Below are 20,691 nucleotides of genomic sequence, written 5' to 3'. Positions count from 1 at the left end.
TGGCAAGGACCTACCCAGGCAGCCCGCGAGCCTGCCCAAATACAAGCCTGCATGAACGCCAGGTTGCAAACAGATTCAGGGACAGGCTTCTTCCAGCCTGTCTTCCCTCACCCTTCCTTCGGGAGACCCAGACCCGCTAGCTGAATTGCAAACAGCACTCAAGAAGCACAAGGCCAAGCACTTCTGACTCCAGCAGAAGAAAATAGCAGAGCAAACAGAGAAAGCCCATGGATAACCTCAGAAAGATGCTACTGGACCGGGATACTAAGCAACACGTCCATAGGACCCCCTATTGCCCTGGCAGGGTGACAGAGCCACACAGCTTCTTTAATCTACCAGACTCATCCCTAACACGCCATCCACTGCCCGTGAGCACACTCACTGCATTCCAGTCAGCTGTTCTGATTTATTGTTGCTCCTCATGGCTGCTGGGCTTGGTTCAGGCTCAAGCTTAAAATTACGGTGATGCAAAACTACATCCAATTTCCCATCCTTTGTTTAACTCCCCGTTTTAAAGCAACTCTACGGTACGGTGAATCCCACCTGTTTCACCTCCTTCCCTGACAAAGCAGTTTCCAGTGAGAGAGCAGGTCTGCAGCAGCAGCACAGACTCATCGATGAACTGTGGGCAAGAGGGACTCCTCTCCCGTCAGGCTCACACTGCCGTAGCCAGGGGGGTGTGAGTTGCCAGCTCCTGCCCACCAGAGACCAGGACAGACTGCAGCAGGGACAGATTCAGGACTGCCAGAGATAAAGGCAGCACGCACCCCGTGGCAACCTCCCCCTGGCACAACCCAGCCTGCCAGGCACGTCCCCTGTCGCCTGGCTTGCACCCCAAACGGTGGGAAGGGCTGAGGGCAGTGCCAGAACCGAGCTGGGAAAACTTTGAGCAAGTCAAATCCACGGGCAAGTAGCGGCGAGCGCGAGGGGTACTCTCCTCCATCCTGAGCAGACTGAAAAAAAAAAAATAAAAATTAAAAATACTGGGACAGGGTGTCACTTGGGTGACAGAGCTGGAAGCGCAGCCTCCAACGCACAAATAGGCTGAAGTGAGATCAGAAAAATGGCTTTTTTTGTTGGTTTTTTCTTTAAACGCAGAGGCTCCAGCCCTTTCGGTACTGGGAGCTGTGGGACCGTACGCCTAGCAGGCGCAGAGGCCGCTGCCAGCAGAGGTCAGCTCCGGTGCGCCGCCGCGCACATGCAGAAACACCCACGGGCCTGGTCAAGCTCCGTTGGCCCCGGGGACAAGGTCCCTGCAGCGGGGACGCCGGGAGCGTGGTCCAGGCAGGTAGGCAGCAGCCAGACGGCTCCCCAAAGGACGCGTGGGACAAGGTACGTGGGGTTTCACGTTCGCACGTAGCAGGCAGACACGCAGATTTTTTTTTCTTACGCAGCCTCACGGAAGAGGGAGCTGGCGGCTGAGCCGTCCCAGTGCTCCAGCGCCGAGCCTGGCGCTTCCCGGGACGGCTCAAGGGCAGGTCTGGGTTTCTCCAATCTTGTGTACTCAGCACGCTGCTTTGAGGCTTTTCTCCCTCCCAGGACAATAAGACAGCTTGAATTAAAGGCCTGAATATCAGAAAAGCAGGAATTCAGGACATATTTGCATTTGTTTAAATGTCTTAGAGTATTAAAAATAGTTCAGGAAGGCAGCCAGCCTCTTCAAGGGAAAAATCTGCTTTATTTTCCACAAACCACACTTCTTTTTTATTAGTATCCTGCGACAAATCTTGCTAACACAGGAATTACAAGATTAGGGGTGAACGTAAAGCCGAGCCCTGGGGGAAGGAGGACGGAGGCGGGGTGGGTCCCGGAGCCTCCGTGGGCTGGGCAGCAGCGGCAGCACCCAGCATGGGGGGGAACAGGCCAGGGCCAGAAACTCCCTTAAACACTAACACATAGCCGTGGGATATTCCAGCAGTAACTTCTCATAAAATATTGGGGACAGACAGGTGAAAGAAAAAGATTTTATGTTTAAAAAAATATATCTCATAAAACCTGCACTTTGAGCTGTTACAAGTGCCCTAAATTTTCACTGTCCATATCATTGCAATGAGGATAAGACAGTGCCTAAATATTCACGCAAGCCCTGTTTGTTTTTTTTTTTTAAACTAACATGGAAATGTGCCTATTTATGTAAAAGTGCATTGCTACACCTCTTTTGCTGAGCACAGCACTCTGCAAGAGCTGTGCCCACAGTGCAGGGAGCCATGCCCCAGGCTGCCTGTGCAGGTACAACATCTTGGCCAACCTACTGAAACCGCTCCTCGCTGCACCCAACACCTTCATCAACCACCCACTGAAGGGGTGCCAGCGCCTAATGAGCCCCATCCCTTCCCAGAGCAGCTCAGCCTCCAGGATGCCTCTGCTGGAGACCGGCAAGTACTTGCAGGGCTCAGTCCTCGGCAGCGTGAATCACGACCTCGCCAGCGAGAGGCAAACAGCCTCCTTCAGCGTGGAAAAGCTCACAGCCTGGCTGGACGGCGGTGCGGAGCACACTCGGATACGGAGGGCAGTGGGTGAGTGAACCTTCCAAGGCCCCCGGCTGGTACCGAGCATGCCTGTGTCCCCGCTGTTTCTGCTCCTCCTTTGCACGGCGGGTTTTGCGCTCCCAGGTATTTGCTTATCACCCATCTCTTAAAAAAGTGGGAATGCGGAGTTGGAGTCCCTGCTAGTGTAAATCAACACAACTCCTCCGCAGCCACTCCCGCTGTCTGAAGCTTTTCCCCTTCCCTGCTCCCATCCCCAGTATTGCTGGCAAGACTGGTTAAACTGGAATACAAGGACCAAGGCTCACAGGGGTGGGCATCTCTGCACGAGGGGGATGTGCACAGGGGCTAGCGCTGCTGTGCAGTGATGCATGACATGCGCGAACCGCAGCCAGCGACCCCCTCGGCACCTCAGGCTCATCCAGGTGGGGAATTCCTTGTGTGGGTTGGCTCGGCCAGGCTGAGCTGCTCTCACTCGTGATGGGTGTGCCAAAAAATGACCGTGTGCTCAGAAGGAACAGAGGAAAAAAAAAAACAAACAAGCTTTTTTGTGCCTGTAACTACACCCATATGATACCCTTATCAAATGAAAACGGCACAGGCCCCTGGGATCGCACGCTTCATGGTGCTACTGGAGTTCAGGAAAACCTTAAACATGAATGGACTCACAGGTTTCAAGGCAAAAAGGGAGCAGCGGGAGCGTTCAGGCTGGCACAAAGAGCAAACCGATGGAGTCGCTTCGCAATGCTGCAAAGGGCTGGTAAAGTCCTGAGCTGAAGCGCTGGTGCCAAGCGGGACGCCCGGCAGCTCCGGCCATTAGCCACCCTCCAGGCAACACCCAGCTAACCACAGCTCGTGCTGCCATCACAGCACGGGAACAGCAACTAGAGACAGGGGGATCCATGGCATTTTCTGACCAGGGCCGGTGCCTTACCCTGCAGTGTCACTATTTCCATCAACAGACCCCTCTCCTGCCCCAAACCCACCGCTTTTCAGAGTTAGGCGTGACAGCCACCAGAGCCAGCACTGGCAAAACAAAACCTGCCTGCAATCACCCTAAAAAGTCACGGCATCGGTACCCACAACCCCAGCCCTGCCCGCTCCTCTCGAGCGGGGCTCAAGGCACCGCCCGCACCTCCCCAGCCCCAGGAGAACCAACTCTTCTGTGTTGCTTTGCAGTCGAAGCTATCGAATGTGACCCTGTATTTAGCAGAGAAAATCAGTATTTCCAGAGCCAGAATGAGAGGTACGAAGCAGCAGTCAGAAAGGCTGTTCATCTCCAGAAAAAGATGCACGAGATGGGATGGACTGAGAATGGACCTGAATTTAAGTACATTTACAGGTGATTTTTTTTTTTTTTAATGTACAACTAATTTTTTGTTAAAAGTTTTGTATGCCCACAAGAATCGGCTTTAGCAAAGGCTAGGAGAGGCCAACAGTTGACAGATAAGGTTTTGATACAAACGTGCTGCAGGTTTTTACTTTAGCAGCACGCTCAGGAAAAAGGAAAACGATGATACACGGCAGGGAGCTTCTCAAAGAGCAGCACATGGGTACAGCGTGATAGAGCACAGCAGTTCACAGCCCCACCGTCATACTTCCACCACAGCAAGCTCCTTACTTGTGCTACAGCTCTCATACCACCCCTCGGACATTTTTAAATGTATAACCAGAAGTGGTGCTGTTTCAGTTATGTTATTGACTTCCAGATAAATTAAAAATGACATTTTCTCTATCTAGAAAGCCCATATTGTATTAAAAAAAAAAAAAAATCTTAGTTTGTAGGTAAATGGAATAAAATATTTTTCACAATGCTTTCCTTAAAAAAAGTTTCTGAATGCTTTGCATGGGGCTGAGCTCCAGATTTTAATTTTAATTGCTTGCCCCAACTTCTTTCCCCCTTTGCTAAAGAAAAGTACCAGTTTGCTGTTGCCCGGCACACACCCTTTGCTTGGTGGGGCTGCATAACCAGTGAGAAGGTGCAAGTTCAAATGCGTCATTCAAAAGGGCAATGCCTGCACCTTATAAATCACCGCTGACACTCAAAGTCATTTCCCATTATTTCATCATATGAAAGATTATGATTTTTTACACTAAGCTCTTCGCCGCCTACGGGGAGTGGGACTGATAAAGGGGAAAATCTTCCATCAAGAGCTCTTGGACCTGACCATTATATTCCCGACAAAAAGGAGCTCTCCACTCTTCCCTCAGAAGAAAAAAAGTAATCCCAGCAGATTTTAAAAACCTGACAAAATTCAACCGCCTCTCCCACCTAGGTTTGCTTTTATCAGGCCCCCGTCGCCAAGGGCTTCAGCAGCCCTGTGCCACCACGTTGTGCTGGATAAGAGCACAGCCCGCCCGGCAGGACAGCTCTTTTCTGAGGAAACACCAGGTGAGCACCAGGCTCGTACTGACAAAGTCCTGGTGCCTCCTGGTGCCAGACACAGTGAATCACTTGCACACACATTTAAAAGCCAGCTTTTTTAAATCGCAGTTAAAGTAACATTATTTCTGGATGGGCTGCCAAGGCTTCACTAGGTCTTTTTCAGTTAATTAAAGCAATTTCCCTTTAACTTCATTGTTCATATTTTTCCTCCCACTTTTTCAGCATGACTGATTCTCTCTCAGGGCCGGTATAAAAGAAAGGGTGCAGTCATTTGTTAAAAATAAAAGGTATCTGTCTGGAATGAGATGCTCACTAGAGCACTGCAGTAAAGCAACGTGCTAACAGCCATACAAAGCTACCGAGAACAGCACAGCCACTTATTTTGAGGTGTGAGAGGACATGTACTTGTATCTGTGAGGTGATTCAATCATATTCTGAGGAATCCCAGGAAGAGGGACTATATTCCTTGTATTTTCTTAGGATTTCTCACCAAAAAAAAAATTTAAAAAAAAAAATAAAAAAAAAAGTTTGATTTGCACCATGGAAATTACTGTACCCAAGTTCCCATACACAGCTTCTGGACTAGTGCTTTTTAGGATGTATGCAGCCCTATCAGCTGGCGATGGTGAAGGACCTGACCTGGTAATGAACCAGGTCTTACAAGGATGTATTTGAATTTTTCGACAAGAAAAAAAAAACATCTCAAGTCAGGCCAAATCTCCATGAACTCCAGTATTGTTCACTGACAGCAAACACCCAGGGAACAGTACAGCAACAAACCCAAGGTACCGAGGTATTTCCCCAGAATGAGAACGGGAAGGTTCAGGAGATCCAGGTCTCAGATGCCTACATATGTAATTCAGTCTAATGTGCCCCACAGTGATCTGCCAAGGTTTGGAGGTTTTAGGGTAGGGTGGTGGGGTTTTTTTTTAGCCCAGCCTTAAAATGTGACTTAAATAACCAGGAAAAAAATCCTATGAAGTAAAATAAAGATACAAAGGGCTCACAAGCTATCAGAGCCACAGGAGCTTTGGAGCTGGGCTGTGTTTTTAGGAGCTCAGCATCTGCTACTCAGAACAGATAATTCCTCCAAGAGCAAATGAAATAATGAGCTAGCAACACTTAAGCAAACTATGTTAGGAAAGAAGGAATAAAAGCAGCTTGGAAGAGCGCTTTTCCTGCAATACTGTGTTGATGCTGGACGTTGGGTAAGGTATGACAACGCAGAAATCGAGCGGCAGCAGATGATACTGTCTGGTGACCGCTGCAGTGTCACTGCCTCATTCATCACATCCCTGCAACTTCATCCATGTCAAAATACCCCTTGTGCCTTCTCCGCAGGGCACTGTCAGGAGACGTCGCGTTTCTCCTTCACCGCATCTTCATGAGAAGTATTTCAGTGCTGGGCTCCGACAAACAGATCGCCAAATGGATTCCTCTCGCCAGCCAGTATCAGCTCATTGGAAGCTATGCCCAGACTGAACTGGGGCACGGTAAGGCTGCAAAGAAAATGCAGCATTTCTGTAGGACGAGAGATTCCCAGATTCTCAGGGGAATTTGAGTTCAAGCCATCTGTCCTTCACTGGAGCAGGGGTGGCTGGGGGGGGAAATGCCACCTGCATGTTAGAGGTTGATGTCCTCAGCATTCCTCTGCAAGCTGGAGATGCACTGGCTTTGGTTTTGCCAATGTGGAAAAAATAACAAGGGTGAGGGTGAAATCTCACGGTTAGCTAGCAGGCAGTCACCGTCGGTGGAGGGGATCAGCCAGGCAGCTTGCCCAAGCTGACGGTTGTCACCACGACCCAGGCAGCTTGCCCAAGTACCATGTGGCTCAAGAGATCTTTGCAGGAGATGGTGTGGGGTCGCTGGGAGCATCGTCCCACAGTTCTCGTCAGGAGGGTAAACCACAAAACCCTGGTAATACCCACACCAGCCTCCGGGTATCCTCCACTCTCTCCATCCTTGTGATACACCAGGAGATGTTTTTTGTTGTTGGTTTTTTTGTTTTTGTTTTTTTTTAAAGGAACTTATCTTCAGGGTTTGGAAACAACAGCAGTCTTTGATAACGCTACTCAGGAGTTTATACTGAACACACCAAAGATCTCTGCCATGAAGTGGTGGCCTGGAGACAGTAAGTACCACATGCTATTTTGGCTTTTCTCCTTTGCCTCCTTCAGTTACTTGGTCTGCCCTGCTGAAGCTCCATGTTTGAGGGCCCAGGTGCTATCAGAGGACTTTAGTAAGAGATGCACACATCGAGAGGCAAGTAAGAGACCAAAGGGTTTTGTACAAGTTCAAAGGCCAGAAGGGAGCCATCATCATCTGTCAAAAGCCCTTGGGTGGCAGGGCTGGAGAACTTCGCTCAGGGAAACTCCTGCCTCTGCAGGAATCCACCTCCTCCTCTTTGTAAATAATACTCAGACCAAAAACTGCAGGGAGGACATCAGCATAAAGGATCAGCATAAAGAATTCAAGTCATCAACCAGTCTCAGCATAAAGGATTCAAGTGTGAAATTCATGGCTCCCTTCAGGAAGGTATTTCACAGAAAACAGCCGGAGTTACTCTAACAGCCACAGCACTTCCTACTCTCTCTGCACTGCATGAACTTTACTTATTTTTTCTCATCTGCCGATGCAGACTGTTCATCCAAGCCTCACGGGCAGCGACAGAGGCAGAAGGATGATGCAACCTCCAAGAGCAGGCTTAGAACACAGATTTAGGCAATCTCCAGCTTCCAGCATCTGTGGATCACCCCTACCCTGACCCATATGTTAGCGAGACCTAACGCACAATTAGCACTGGCTGCTGGTAACTGTGGAAGTGTTTGTGCTGTACCTTGTCTTAAGGGAATGGGACTGTTTTTCCTCTCGCAGTGGGAAGGTCAGCGACCCACACGGTGGTCTTTGCTCAGCTGTACGTCCACGGGAAGTGCTACGGCGTGCATCCCTTCATCGTGCAGATACGCAGCCTTCAGGACCATTCACTCTGCCCAGGTAAACGACCCCAGACATCGCAGCACTTGTGCAGGTGCTCTGCCTATTTTGCCCTTAAATGCTTTCTAAAACATTGGGCCCAGGGAGAGAGAGTTATAATTGCCAAAACCAAACCAAGACAGACACCCAAGGCATAGTTATCATTACCGCCAACCTTTTTATCTAAAGGAGGATTTAATGTATCCTCAGGCATATCCAGACCAAGCTGCCTTCTTAACCAGAAGCCTGGGCTGCTCTGACCACCTCTGCATTAACACCTCAGTTCTAACCCCGGCCAACACGGGTAACAGATGGATCATGGAAACAAACTACCACGAGGCATTTGAATGCCTGTTTCATCCCTCAGGCAAGATCACCCATGCTGGGGAAGAAGCAGAGCTGAACGTGCCTTTCCTTTGAGATCCCCAGCCTGACACAAAATGGGGAGAAAAAAGTTCAAGTGGAAGTAAGCAGGCCATGTTTTCTACCGCTGCAGGCATAATTGCAGGAGACATCGGTCCCAAAATGAGTTTTGAGCACATTGACAACGGCTACCTCATGCTGCAGAATGTGCGCGTCCCCAGGGAGAACATGCTGAACAAGTTTTGTGAGGTATGTATGGGCTCACATCGCAGACTTGCCCGTCAGACTCTCAGCACACAGCCAGAGAGACGACAGGGACCTGCCTAAATTGAGGACAAAAAAAATCTTCCTTTGAGGTGTTTGCAAGTCTCTGCGGTTTTATCAAGGGCAGAAATTACCTGAATCCTAAATGAAACTCGGTGTCAGGAATTCCACGTTCAGAGGTTGGGAATCACAGGGCAGGCAGAACCTATCTGAGCCAGAAGATGTAAGAGTTTGTCTCTTCAAATGGCTATGTTTCATCCATCATACATAAAAATATTTAGTTTTGCATTCAGTGAAGGATTTTGATGTCCATTTTATTCTACGCATAGAGATTACACAGCCATCCTACTACTGAAGCATTGAAGAAGGTGGCATCTAACATCCTCTCTCTACTCTAGGTTCAACCAGATGGCACCTACGTAAGACTGGGATCGCAGCAGATTAATTATTTCACAATGACTACAGTGCGCATTTCCCTCATTTCCGACGAAGCTGTAATACCTCTAATGAAAGCGTGCACCATTGCCATCCGATACTCTGTGGTTCGCCGGCAGTCCAAGTTAAAGCCTGGGTAATGCCACGCCAGCCCGCAGCGGCGGAAAGGGGACCATACACCATGTTCTCCCACACCAGTCTGTATTTCTACTTTTCATCTTATCTTTCAGCACATCGCTGGCTTGTTTCCTGGCCCAGACAGGGTATTACAAACATGCTTCCCTGTTATTTACATTAACAAGCTTCAGTCAAAGTACAAGAGAATGTTTACAGTTCTTTCGAAGATAAGTTTCATAGTTTGAATAGCTCAGCGGTTCACACAGGCAACTTATTTTTCTTATAACTGGCTTTCCCGTGTAATTCCATAACTCGGCAGAAACCAGACAAAGCGGACAAGTTGCTGAATTCTTATCCCATAGCATCCTACTAGCGGGCGCGACATTAAAGTACCTTCCAACATCCACAATTCCAATATCCACGCTTTACAACACTGAATTTTATTAGTCTGGTAAGAATCCCTGTAATTTTTAAATAGATATTTTCATTTGAATGGATTTCAAAATTTTCCACTTAAATCTCCTTTCAAAAGCAAGAAGATCCTAATGAGAACGTGGTTTGGTTCAAACGCAAACCAAACACAAGAGCACAGCACACTGAACTATTGTAATAACCAGTTCCATCATTTGAAGTCCTAAATGTACTAACCACAGCAAAAGTGGTAAAGAACATCCAAAAAAAGCTCCAAAAGCTTAAAATAATTTAGACTCAAATATTTTCAGAGAAACCCATCTACACCCAGGGCCACAAGATCCAGTTTGAAAAGCAAAAGTTTTTCAGGGTGCAGTGCCACTGCCTCCCCTACAACACAGAAAAACTTGCTGTCCTTGAAGGCTTCGTCCTCATCCTCTCCCGCAGCCCCTGTTCCCGCTCCGTACCGACCGATCGCACATTGCAGCCTTTTCTACTCTGTTAGGCTGGTTCACAAACACAGCAGAAAAATCACTTTTTTCCTAGTCGGGCTTGTTTCTCTAACAGCTTAGCAAGCTGGGCAGGTTTGCTGCCGCGAGATCGGCTCAGTCCTGTTCACGTACTGCTTCTCGGTCATGCAAAATGCTGTTTTTCATTATGCAACAGGTAAACTAACAGTAGCTACACCCATGTCCATGCTTCCCCTACTTCATCAGCTGTCTTCCAACAGGGAACAAGAAGCAAAAATCCTCGACTACCAGACTCAGCAAGAGAAATTGCTGCCCCAGTTGGCAGCAGCTTATGCCTTTCATTTCATCAACGACTACCTGCAGGAGCTATTTGAGAAGGGGTACAGAGAGGTCCAGAGGAAGAACTTCGACACGCTGCCAGAGGTGAGCTGCAGCAGGATTCGCTCATACAGCCGGTTCGCACTTCGGCTGCACTTCTCATCTCTGAATATCAAAGTATTTTAGCAAACTGGACAAGCATTCCTCTCGCTGCTAGATAACTGGAGAAAGAGGAAGCACTAAGAGATCAAATGGCTTGTCCTAGGTCCACAACCAGTCAGCAACAGCATTAGCTTGACCACCCCAAATTTTTGGCTTTGGGAACTATGGCAGAGTGAAAAGTCCTTGAAAAGCACGTCCATTTGATAAAAACCTCGTTCTAAGTAGCTGGTGGCGCAAAGCGTTATTTCACAACTCCATCTACAAATACACATGTAAATACTCACTTCTAAGCCAAAATCAAAAATGTGACTTTTTAGACAGAACATAAGATTTTGCAACTGGAAGCCTGAAATGAAAACACGCTCTGAACAAGGGCTGCCAAAGCCACTGCTGCTTGAGAAACCCAAAAATGCACAAATTGACCACGGCGTGCCCAGCACGAGGGTGCGCAGCATCCCAGGCAGAAACCGAAGGCCGGGTTCAGGGAGCTGGGTGCTACACCAGCATGCAAAGGAGGATCTGACAGGGATTTCATGCCCAGAAATTGCACAAAATTAAAAAAGGAAACTTATTCTGAGGATTGCTTTACAACACTTTCACCATTAACACTCTACCTTGTTTTTCTCTTTTTTTTTTTTTTTTTTTTTAAAAACAGCTCCATGCATTTTCTTCTGGCTTTAAAGCCATGGTTACTCAGTACTGCACCTCAGCAGTGGAGATCTGCCTCCGGGCATGCGGGGGACACGGTTACTCCTTGCTGAGCGGACTCCCTTCCTTGTATACTAAAATACTTGCCTCTTGTATTTATGAAGGGGAAAACACCATTTTGCTCCTGCAAGCTGCCAGGTAACAATTCAAATTTGTTCATCTAAAAGCCTGCCCCCTCATTTATTCAACCTCTACCACTTCTTCTCCAAAACCAGTAAAACCAGCTACTCCTTTCTCACAGCACCTTCTAAAAATACAACTCAGGACATAAACTATTCATGTCTTCTGTCTAACAGGCATGGAGGTGTGTGGGAATGGGATTCGCTCTTCTATTTTTGGTTTGGGGATGTATGCAGGTGCTGTTCTGCATAACCTCATTTTCCTCTTTGTCTAGTAGCGCAGCAAAAGCATTGCCATACAGGTTTTGCAGTTTATTTTTTTAAGCAGCCGATGTAATGCAATATTGGTAAAGTGAGGTTGATTCAGAGAAGGCAAAGTTGTTGAATACTGAAAGCGGATGAGTCATGCTCCAGGAACACCACTTTCCTCCGAACACGCAGACTGATGATTATCCAGAGCAGATGAAATACAGGAGAAAGAAACCACAGCTGCTTGAACTTTTAATAACGTGTTTTTACTAGAAGGAGAAAACCAGTACACTTCCCAGGGACAGAGGTGCTACCACGTAGCTCTGTGATTGCATGCAGACACCGCTGCACTCATTACTGCTGCTTCTTGCAAGATCAATCGCAAGGTCAACAGAAATGCCGTAACCTTTTACTTCCAGACCTGGTCATAGCAAAGGTGCCAAAAAGCCAAGGGAGTAGGGAATGCTCCTTGGACACATGTTTAGCTCCAAGAAAGGGTCTCATGTTTGTTAACATAACGTGACTGTGTGTTAGGGATCACGGAGGGTAAGACCAAACCACCATTGAGACTCCCAGAGCATTAAGGCTCAGGCTGCAAAGCTGATAATGTATCTAATCACCGTGCTGCTGAGACTGCTAATAGCCACAGCAAGTTTCTTCCTAAAAATTCATCACTACAGATTGCTGTACCATTAGATACAGTAGATGGGCTACCCCTGAGACCCATCACAGATCAGGGTATTGCGAGTAACATGCAAAACAAAAGGTCATTACTTGTTCAAGTCCGTTTCGGACCGCTGATGGGATGGGTGAGACCTTGCTGCTCCGAGCCCACTTTACTTTTTGAATGATCACTTGCTGCGTGGGGATGAGAACCATAGCCTGCTCTGACTGTTACCCTCTTCCCAGGTTCCTGAATAAGTGCTTCATGGCAGCCAGCGCTGGCCAGCCTGTTCCACCGTCTGTCACTTACCTGGCTGCAGTGAAACACGGGAAGTGTCCAGCCAAGACCAAGGTGGATTTTCTCAGTCCAGATATTTACACTGAGACCTATCAACACATGGCAGTCAGGTCAGTACGGAGGACGGGAGGCAGGGTTTGTCTCTTTGACATCAGAAATGTGTTAAGAGCTCAGCTTCTTCCTTGCTTTAAAGGGAGGTAAAATAACATAAGTTACACAAGAATTGACACCATCTGCTCCCAAGAGAGAAGACTCACGCAGGATTAACAGCCACGTCAAATGTTCAACATGAAGCTCTCGCATTCAGAACATCAGAAGTTTTTAAGCCACGTGCTACCTAACAACGATATTCCACAGAGTTGATTCAACACCGAGCTGATGGCACTATTTAAGTAAATCCCAGACCACTTCACTGAGTTGCCATCCAGTAAAACCTTTAGGCAACCGGACCCTCTGCAATCCCATACAGAAAGTTAAAATTTCACATACTTGTGAAACGGATGTTTGTTTTCAGTTAGCACCCCAGCAAACACAGAGCCTCTCATTCTGTCTGTAGCCTTTCAGCTACACATTCAGCTACTCAACACAAATAAAAATGGTATCATGAGTGGCCTCATGAGTATTACGTGCACGTTATGGTTCATATGGGCATCCTCTCCGAAAAGCAGGTAAACAGACAGACAACTCTGCCATCATTCAAATCAGTGTAAAAACAGAGCCATTCTTCCGAAAGCTTCGGTGTCAATGGGAGCAGGATTTGGATCCCTGTGTAGAAAAGCAGAAACGTAATGTAACATCAGTCCAATATTATCACCACTTTATTTTGTTTTGCAAACTCTCCTTACACACATATAACCCAAGAACAACTCAGCAGACCCCCTGGTAAACTACCCTGGAAGCTGGGAAGGCAGAAATCCTTCAGCACCAGGGTGGTCTGGGTGCTTCTCCCAAGTTGTACTTAGATTTTGCATAATCTGAGTTCACTCATACTGAGCGTAGATAACTTCAAATGTCAGAAATGCCATTTTGCCATACGATCACACGCGAGTCTGAGTATGAAATGAGTGCATGTGGGCTGCTATATTCATCTACAATATGCTTTTTCAATTTTCCAGACTCGTAAGCAGCACAGCAGCTAAACTACAGGACTTGATTCAGTCTGGAGTCAAAAAGCACGACGCGTGGAACCAGTGCACAGTGCAGCTGGTGCAGGCTGCCAAGGTTAGTGAAATTTCTCTCCTTATTTGACGTTCGTCTTTATGATACAATATGCAACAGAAACAGCGTGATTAACTTAAAGTCTCAGCACTGTTTGTTGTTTTCTGTTAGCATCTACGGGGCACCACAAAGACCAGGGCACCACTGTGGTCTGCGTGGTGGAAAAAATCGTAGTAAGAGGCAATTCCTGATCTGAAGAATTTGCAATCTGAATAGGCCAGGCAGAAAAAGACTAGCGGGAGTAGAAATGAAAGGAAGAAAAAAAAATTATATATATTCATGGTTATGCTGCCACTACTAGCAGAAGGAGACCTCCCATATCCTGCAACAAGAACCCACCATCTCCAGCTAACGCTCCTCTTTTTATAAGAAAGCTGGTGGAGTCACAGCAAGGGTGAAACACGCCTGGTATTTCTTACATCTACCGCTCTCACAAGGAAAGATAACTGCAGGGAAAACAATGAAAAGTGATAAGTGCAATGTTAATTACTACTGAAGGAAAAATCGAATCAAAGCCAAATTAATAAGAGATTCAAAACCAACTCCTAGTTCACAAGGATTAGGCAGGCAACCAGCATGCCTTCAGCTGAGGTAGGATCGGGACGGCAGCATTTGTTCCCCAAAACAGGGGTTGGTTAGTACAGAACTAAGCAGAAAAAGCAAGAGGGGAGAAAAGCCCTGAATTTAAATGAAAAACCAAAACCACTAATAGTTCAGTATCTCCAAAAAGAAAAATTCTTTTTTTTTAAATATGCAATTAAGTGCAATTTCTCTACAGTTATGGTGAAGGTCCTCCTTCCTTCCTTCCTTCCTAAGCTGAGGAAAGGCAGATTTTGAAACAGATCCACGGCTTATTTTAACTTCATTCAATTTTTAATGAAAAACATCTTGCTGTAATCTACTGTTCAGCCAGAGCCGACCCAAACTGAAATGGACTTAGCAAGCAGCCCCTAACAGGGAAAAAGGAACCCTACACATACCTAACTGTGGCGATACCACCTTGGTGATTTCACAGTCGGGAACAGCCCCCGTGTAGTCAGTCAATTAGATGAAGTCCTCGATGAGTCAAACTCACTCTCAGCAACAGCCGAGAGTTGTTTCCTTTCAAAACCACTGGAAGCGTTGATCCGCTCATACCGGTAAGCACGGTTATAACCCTTCAAAACAAGAACTCAGTGAGTAAGGGAGCAAAGACCTGATCTCAGCAGCGGCGTTTTTTGCGGTCGCCTGCCTGCCATGCGTCACCCCTCATTTTCGATTACACTGACTCAGTGGAAGCAGCGAGCGTACAATGCTGTAAGCTTGAAAAAGAGCAGAAACACTGTGCAACTGCCTCAACAATAAAGGAGGCGTCCTATAAACAAAGTGACTTTTTAAAATTACTTTCCCAATAATTGTTTAAATGTAAATATATTTTCAGTGGAATGAAACTGAAGCAAAATGATCCTATTTGAGGTTACCTCTGGAAAAGGCTCTGAGCAGCGCTGCCCGCACACAAACCTGAACGAGCCGTTCCCTCCTGCACCCACTCAAACGGGTGGCCGAGGTCTCTGGACTGAAGAGCAGGGGAGACGACGTGTCAGAGGGGGAGCTGGAACCCAGCTGTCTCTGAGAAGCGAGGGGGAGAACCCAGACACGGGACTAATCAGAAATAAACTATTTCTGAAGAGCCTAACACGTGCAGAGGGCTGGCTGTGGTATTGTCAGTGTCAATTGTGCTGCTAGACTCTTCAGAAAATGGCATCTGGGCCCCCAAAGTTTCTTAAATACTTCAGGAAGAGGAAGAGTCACCCAAGACCCATGAGTTTCCCCCATAACTTTAAAACCTTGATAGCCTGCTGCCTTTTTGGGCCAATTCTGTATTTACTTCTTATTCCGCACCTTTCCTGGAGACTCACCCACACGACTGGCACGGCAGCTATACGAACTGACACCTGCCAGCTCTCAGCTGAGTGGCTCAGGCACCGAGCACGGCTTTGCTGCAGACTCCGCACAGGTTAATTGCTTGAGTAGACACCCAGCTCCTCAGGCAGGTTCTGCAGTCCACGCTGGCCTCCGCGCTGCTTGACCGTGCCGGCAAGAAGAGCTGCAGCGCAGGCGTGCCGTGCTTACACCCACGGCTGGGAGGAGACTTGTACAGCGGGGCAGCGAATCCACGCAGACACCAACACCACCAACCCCCCGCAGCGATGTCAGCGTAACAAGAGTCACCCCCACAAACAGGTGGAGTCACCCCGCTTCGTTTGCTCTGGACCTCAGCGAATATTTCTGTAACTTGGCAGTTAGACACTCTACTGGTGTCTGACCGCAAAATTATCAGTTTACTTAAAACTACAAAAGCGAGAGGCAAGTTTAGTTGTTCTTCTGGGACAACGGATGTTTTCAGAGATGAAGCCCTATAGACACTGAGCCCAACGTACCATGAGCCCACGGTCTTCAACAAAAGAGTCTTCTCCTGTTGATGTATAACCAAGATTCACTTGCTAGGGGTCAACACAAGCACATGCCAATGTGCTTCCATCACACAAACTCTTTGGGGTATTCGTCAGACATATTTAGAATAAGTACTACCATGATTTCTGAAGCGGTTTTCTAGAGTCTACAAATACCACAGTGCTGGCTGTTTACACCCCCAATTCTCTCCTCTGCTGTCGCTGTAAGACATGAACGCAAAAGGCCTGGTCAACCAGCAAACAAAGACGACAGACTGGAAAAGTGCCAGGGAAATGAAAAGGTTTTATATTCTTTGTGAGAACGTTTGAGTCACTTGGCCTACTAAACGTGTTTTGAGGTGCATTCAGTGTTGATTGCATTTGTTTTCCAGGCTCACTGCCACTACATCACAGTGAAAAACTTTGCAGAAACTGTGGAAAAACTCAAGACCGAGGCTGGCATCCAGAAGATTATGAAACATCTTTGTGACCTCTTTGCATTACACGGGATCTTCTCAAATGCAGGAGTCTTCTTGCATGACGGATACCTATCTGGAGCTCAAATGGACATGGTCACAGCATCATACCTGGACCTCCTGGCTGTCATTCGGTGAGCTGCTCTAGCATGAGAGGAGACACACATATTAGATATAAAATGGTGCTGCTGCACCTATGGCAACATCGCCAAAGCCAATTCACCTCATTCGGTTTTTATTTTCATTGCCTGGCAGCATTAGAAATTGATTGAAACATCTACACAGAGCTCGTTTTCACAGCAAAACAGACCTAAGCGTCCAGCGCCTCTGCAATCTCTAAAGTAAAGTTCCATAACATGGAATCTTAAATTATAAATCAAGAAATCCTGAACACTTTCTACCATTTGCAGCAGAGCAAAAGCAGGAAAATACGTAGTCAGAGCAGCACTGGCAGGAGGCAGCCACAGCAACCGATCACACACGGCAAAATCTGCTTAAGCCGCAGCTAATACAGCCTACTCTGTTGCCATGGCTGAGTTGCAACCGGTACCCAAACCATCCTGCCTACAGCTCCTTCAGATGCATCTGCTCGACACCCTTTATTACTAACTACGTGAATTCTGAGATATGGCAAGGTTTTAACTTATCACAACACTCACAAAGGCTTTTTGACAGAGGGTTCAGCTTTCACTACTCAGTGCTGTTGGTTAAGAACAGGTTAACTTACGGTGCAGAGAAGCGAGTTGCTACTCTATATAAAATTCTACTTAAGCCACCTGGAGAGAAATGAGAACACACCATAACCAAGAGCTGAACAGGACTGAGCCAAACAGCAAGCATTTTCAGAACTGATCGCATAATTCAAGTTAAGCGATAAACTTAATTTAACGTTTTCAAAAGCCTAACACATTGTCGTCTCTGGAATTCACTGCAACTTGTCTATGTTAGGCCATGCCTTGTTAACAGGAGTCAAGAATGGAGTGGGTATTTACCTGGGTAATTAAGTTATTTAGAATTAGAAGGATACAAACACTTCCCGGTCTGTAGGAAAAACCCAGCCTTTCCCAAACCCTTCCCCAAAAGGAACTGGTAGATGCAAATGCCAACATTTGAGCAAATCGCTTTGCATCCCTGTACCTCAGGTGTGGGGTACAGCCAGCCCGACTTCCTACACCCAGGACGATGGGAGGACAAGGAAGAAGAAACCGTCTCCTGCTTAGGGGAAGATGCTGTCATTACATACTTGTCCTTACGCTCTAGCTATCTGTTGCTGACCGCTGTCAGATTGGCCCCTGGGCTAGATGGGTCCTTGGTGCGGTTCAGGGTTGCTTTGTCCTTACAGACACAAAGGGAGCAGAAGACCTTGACACCCCATGGCGAGGTAACAGAAACACTTAAGCGTAGACCGGAGATCAGCAAAGCACTTCACATCAATCTAGTAGCAACCTTATTCCATTTTGTAAGACAAAACACATACAGCATAAGAAAACCAAACCAAACCAAACAAACCAACAAAAACCAAAAGCAAGAACTGGCAGAGGCTGCTGAGAAAACATCTGACATGAGATTGAGTCCTAAATTAGGGAGTTCGGAACGGACCCCAGGTGATTACAAGACCCTGCAAATAATACCCATTCAGCCGGACAGACAACGCGGGGGGTTAGCAGAACATGCCTCTGAGGAATCAAAACACACAGGATTTTCTCCACAGCGTAGGCAAGGGGAAAAACCGGCACAAGCTTTTTAGGCTGTGGAACCTGGACAACCGACTTTCAAGTTTACCTTTGGCTTATTTTCCTCCCTTACAAAGCAATACCTGCTTCGGTAATATAATGTCATTCATCTGCTCCTTAGGAAGGATGCTGTTCCGCTAGTGGATGCTTTTGACTTCACAGATAAGAACCTGAATTCTGCGCTTGGCAGTTACGACGGACAGGTTTACCAACGGCTTTACGAGTGGGCTCAGAAGTCACCCACCAACATGCAGGTATGGATGCTGGACTACAGCCAGGCAACTTCTGCATTAGCCAGAGCAGAAACTGTTTGTTTTTCTTTTAATAGAAGCAATACAGATAAAAGTAAGTGGAACAAGAGCCTTTAATTCTCAGTATCTCGCTCTGAACCACGACCTGTGATACTCCAGTTATGCCACCCATAGTCTTCACTCAGGCATTTAACCTAACGATGAATTACAGCCCCCTGAGCTCTAGAGCTTGTACCCAAGAGCTGGACTGTTGTGTGCCACCAATCTGATTTTGGTTTTTACACTTGCATCGCTGAGGTAACACAGTACAAAATAAGCTAAACCAAAAGTCTGTTTACATAGTTCACATAACAACAACACTGGCTGCAAGAGCCACTAATTGCAGGATATTTTCCATTCGCTGGTGCTTTTACTAGTGCAATACTGAATTTTTTTTTTTTTAATAATATGTTTAACCAGAAAGTATAAATGTTAAACAAGGCAATCCTTCATGGTCTTTAGCACTTTACTTTCACTTCTTAATTCATCCATATTGTGGAGTAATGTAAAATTCTGCAGGATGCAAACAGCTATTACTCTGTTTGAAAACTCATTTTGCCTTAAGTGAGATTTTTACCGTGGTAATCAGCAACCCTTTGAAATTCTACAGCCGAACACAAAATTTGCCTTCAGCAAACATTCAAGTTCAAGCATATTTTTTGAAGTGAAATAGTATGCTGTTCCGTTTGGGATGACTATTGTGCACTGGTTATGAAGGACAGCACATACGAGAGGGAAAGAAATCTTGCATAGCTGAAGTAGTTGGCTGTTTGGTTTTTTTTTTTTTAAATAGTCTAGCTTTCTATACTTCAGAGGTCATTCTTAAGAAAAAAAATTATAGCCTTTTCCTTCTTAATTACCATTAATTCCCTTCCACATTCTCTTTCTGAACAGGTGAGCCCAGCCTATGAGAGGTATTTGAAGCCACTTCTTCACAACACGCGATCAAAAATATGAAGACCACGTTGATCCAAGTGAAGGCCACCCATTTCCTCCTGCTCTTCGTGCAGCAGCACACTTACGAAGCATCAGCAATGACTAATCAGAATTAATAAGCAGTTGCTTACTCGCAGTTGCAACAAGTACGAAACACGATTCTTAGCCAGCCATTTGCATTTAATCAGACAGAAGCCAAATGATGCTGAGTGGTACCCCCTGCTATGAGGCAATCTAGTCAGAAACAGCCTGGGGTCTGCTGTTTTCTCACGTGAAGTGTCCTGATAGCATCAAAACTATGCCACTTGGCTTTCTTATTCTTTTTCTAAATCCACTATATGACAATTAAGCAAAAAAGAAAAACCACATTATGAGCTCCCCCTCAGTGTGTTATGACTGTACAGTGCCTTAAAAAAAAAAAAAAAACAAACCCAAAAAACACACACAAAAAACTCCAGCACTTTACTGAAAAACCCAAGGAAGGTAAAATTATGGTCTAGGAACAACTTGCTCTCATAGATCAAAAAGTATATTAGAGAGTAAATCTGTTTGAACAATTAAAATAGCTCTTAACTTGCTCAGCAGTGGAGTATTGCTGGCTAATGAAGAGTCAGACCAAGCTGATGCTAACTCCAGTCTGCAGAATTTACTTTCCCATTAATAGAGCTGCTCATACTGTCTTTCTATAAATCTTGGGCTCCAATAAAGTGTATTATTTGGAATACTGCTTCTCTAATTATTATACTTCATAATTATGGAAAGGGCAGGCTGATCCAGGCCAGTCATTAATTTGCTAGTAAATTAAGCATTGCAAAGAACATCTTGTGATTATAATTCAATGCCAGTTAACACAGATATTTCTTACCACGTGTTGCAGGAAGGAAACAACCACTTTTCCTGAGCTTCATCAGTTCAGCTTTTCTTCCTCCCCTTATAGGAAGGATAAAGCTCTTATTGCCGCTTATTACAAAAGTCAAAGCCCCTACAATGTGTGAAGAGGGGGAGAAAAAAATATGACAAATACACCCTTGAGACAGGCTTTCTGAGCAAGAGATGGGATGGAAAGCTCCCGCCTTCAAGAACCAGCAGCTACCACAGAAATCCAGACCCCCTCTTACATCCCCAAAGAGCTGTGGTCCGCACAGCCCAGAGAGCAAAGCAGTTGTGGGAACGCACGCTTGGGA

General features: G+C 46.3%; 1 protein-coding gene and 1 long non-coding RNA gene across 3 annotated transcripts; one reads left to right on the top strand and one right to left on the bottom strand.

Annotated features, from left to right (window-relative positions):
- Nucleotides 1–545: 545 nt before the first annotated feature.
- Nucleotides 546–14,856, bottom strand: LOC148050075 (uncharacterized). Its single transcript, XR_015701243.1, has 4 exons — nt 14,621–14,856; nt 13,049–13,187; nt 12,435–12,607; nt 546–953 (listed from the first exon to the last, which is right to left on the bottom strand). It is a non-coding gene; the product is annotated as an uncharacterized LOC148050075 (long non-coding RNA).
- ACOX2 (acyl-CoA oxidase 2) lies at nt 1,191–20,228 on the top strand. 2 transcript variants are annotated; one of them, XM_009469857.2, is made up of 15 exons: nt 1,191–1,332; nt 2,344–2,516; nt 3,666–3,828; nt 6,214–6,365; nt 6,896–7,003; nt 7,747–7,866; nt 8,342–8,457; nt 8,871–9,043; nt 10,166–10,328; nt 11,041–11,231; nt 12,371–12,532; nt 13,538–13,643; nt 16,465–16,682; nt 18,403–18,535; nt 19,466–20,228. In XM_009469857.2, exons 1-15 carry the CDS (start codon nt 1,199–1,201, stop codon nt 19,526–19,528), a joined length of 2,175 nt encoding a protein of 724 aa, XP_009468132.2. In that variant the 5' UTR covers nt 1,191–1,198; the 3' UTR covers nt 19,529–20,228. The 2 variants fall into 2 exon arrangements, with proteins under 2 accessions (XP_009468132.2, XP_087599380.1); XM_087743254.1 differs by having other exon boundaries at nt 1,200–1,332; nt 2,339–2,516.
- The last annotated feature ends 463 nt before the right edge of the window (nt 20,229–20,691 follow it).

Source organism: Nipponia nippon, unplaced genomic scaffold, assembly GCF_047370975.1.
Source record: "Nipponia nippon isolate SJK-2023a ecotype South Korea unplaced genomic scaffold, ASM4737097v1 scaffold_9, whole genome shotgun sequence".
Classification (NCBI taxonomy): domain Eukaryota; kingdom Metazoa; phylum Chordata; class Aves; order Pelecaniformes; family Threskiornithidae; genus Nipponia; species Nipponia nippon.
This window is presented reverse-complemented; position numbering and strand designations above follow the sequence as displayed.

What these genes read in the sequence shown, in the direction of transcription:
- ACOX2 (XM_009469857.2), top strand. Translation starts at nt 1,199, where the DNA reads ATGCAGAAACACCCACGGGCCTGGTCAAGCTCCGTTGGCCCCGGGGAC. An exon ending in CAGTCCAAGTTAAAGCCTGG is followed by an intron (nt 9,044 to 10,165) that starts GTAATGCCACGC and finishes GTCTTCCAACAG; the next exon opens with GGAACAAGAAGCAAAAATCC. An exon ending in GACCTCCTGGCTGTCATTCG is followed by an intron (nt 16,683 to 18,402) that starts GTGAGCTGCTCT and finishes TCTGCTCCTTAG; the next exon opens with GAAGGATGCTGTTCCGCTAG.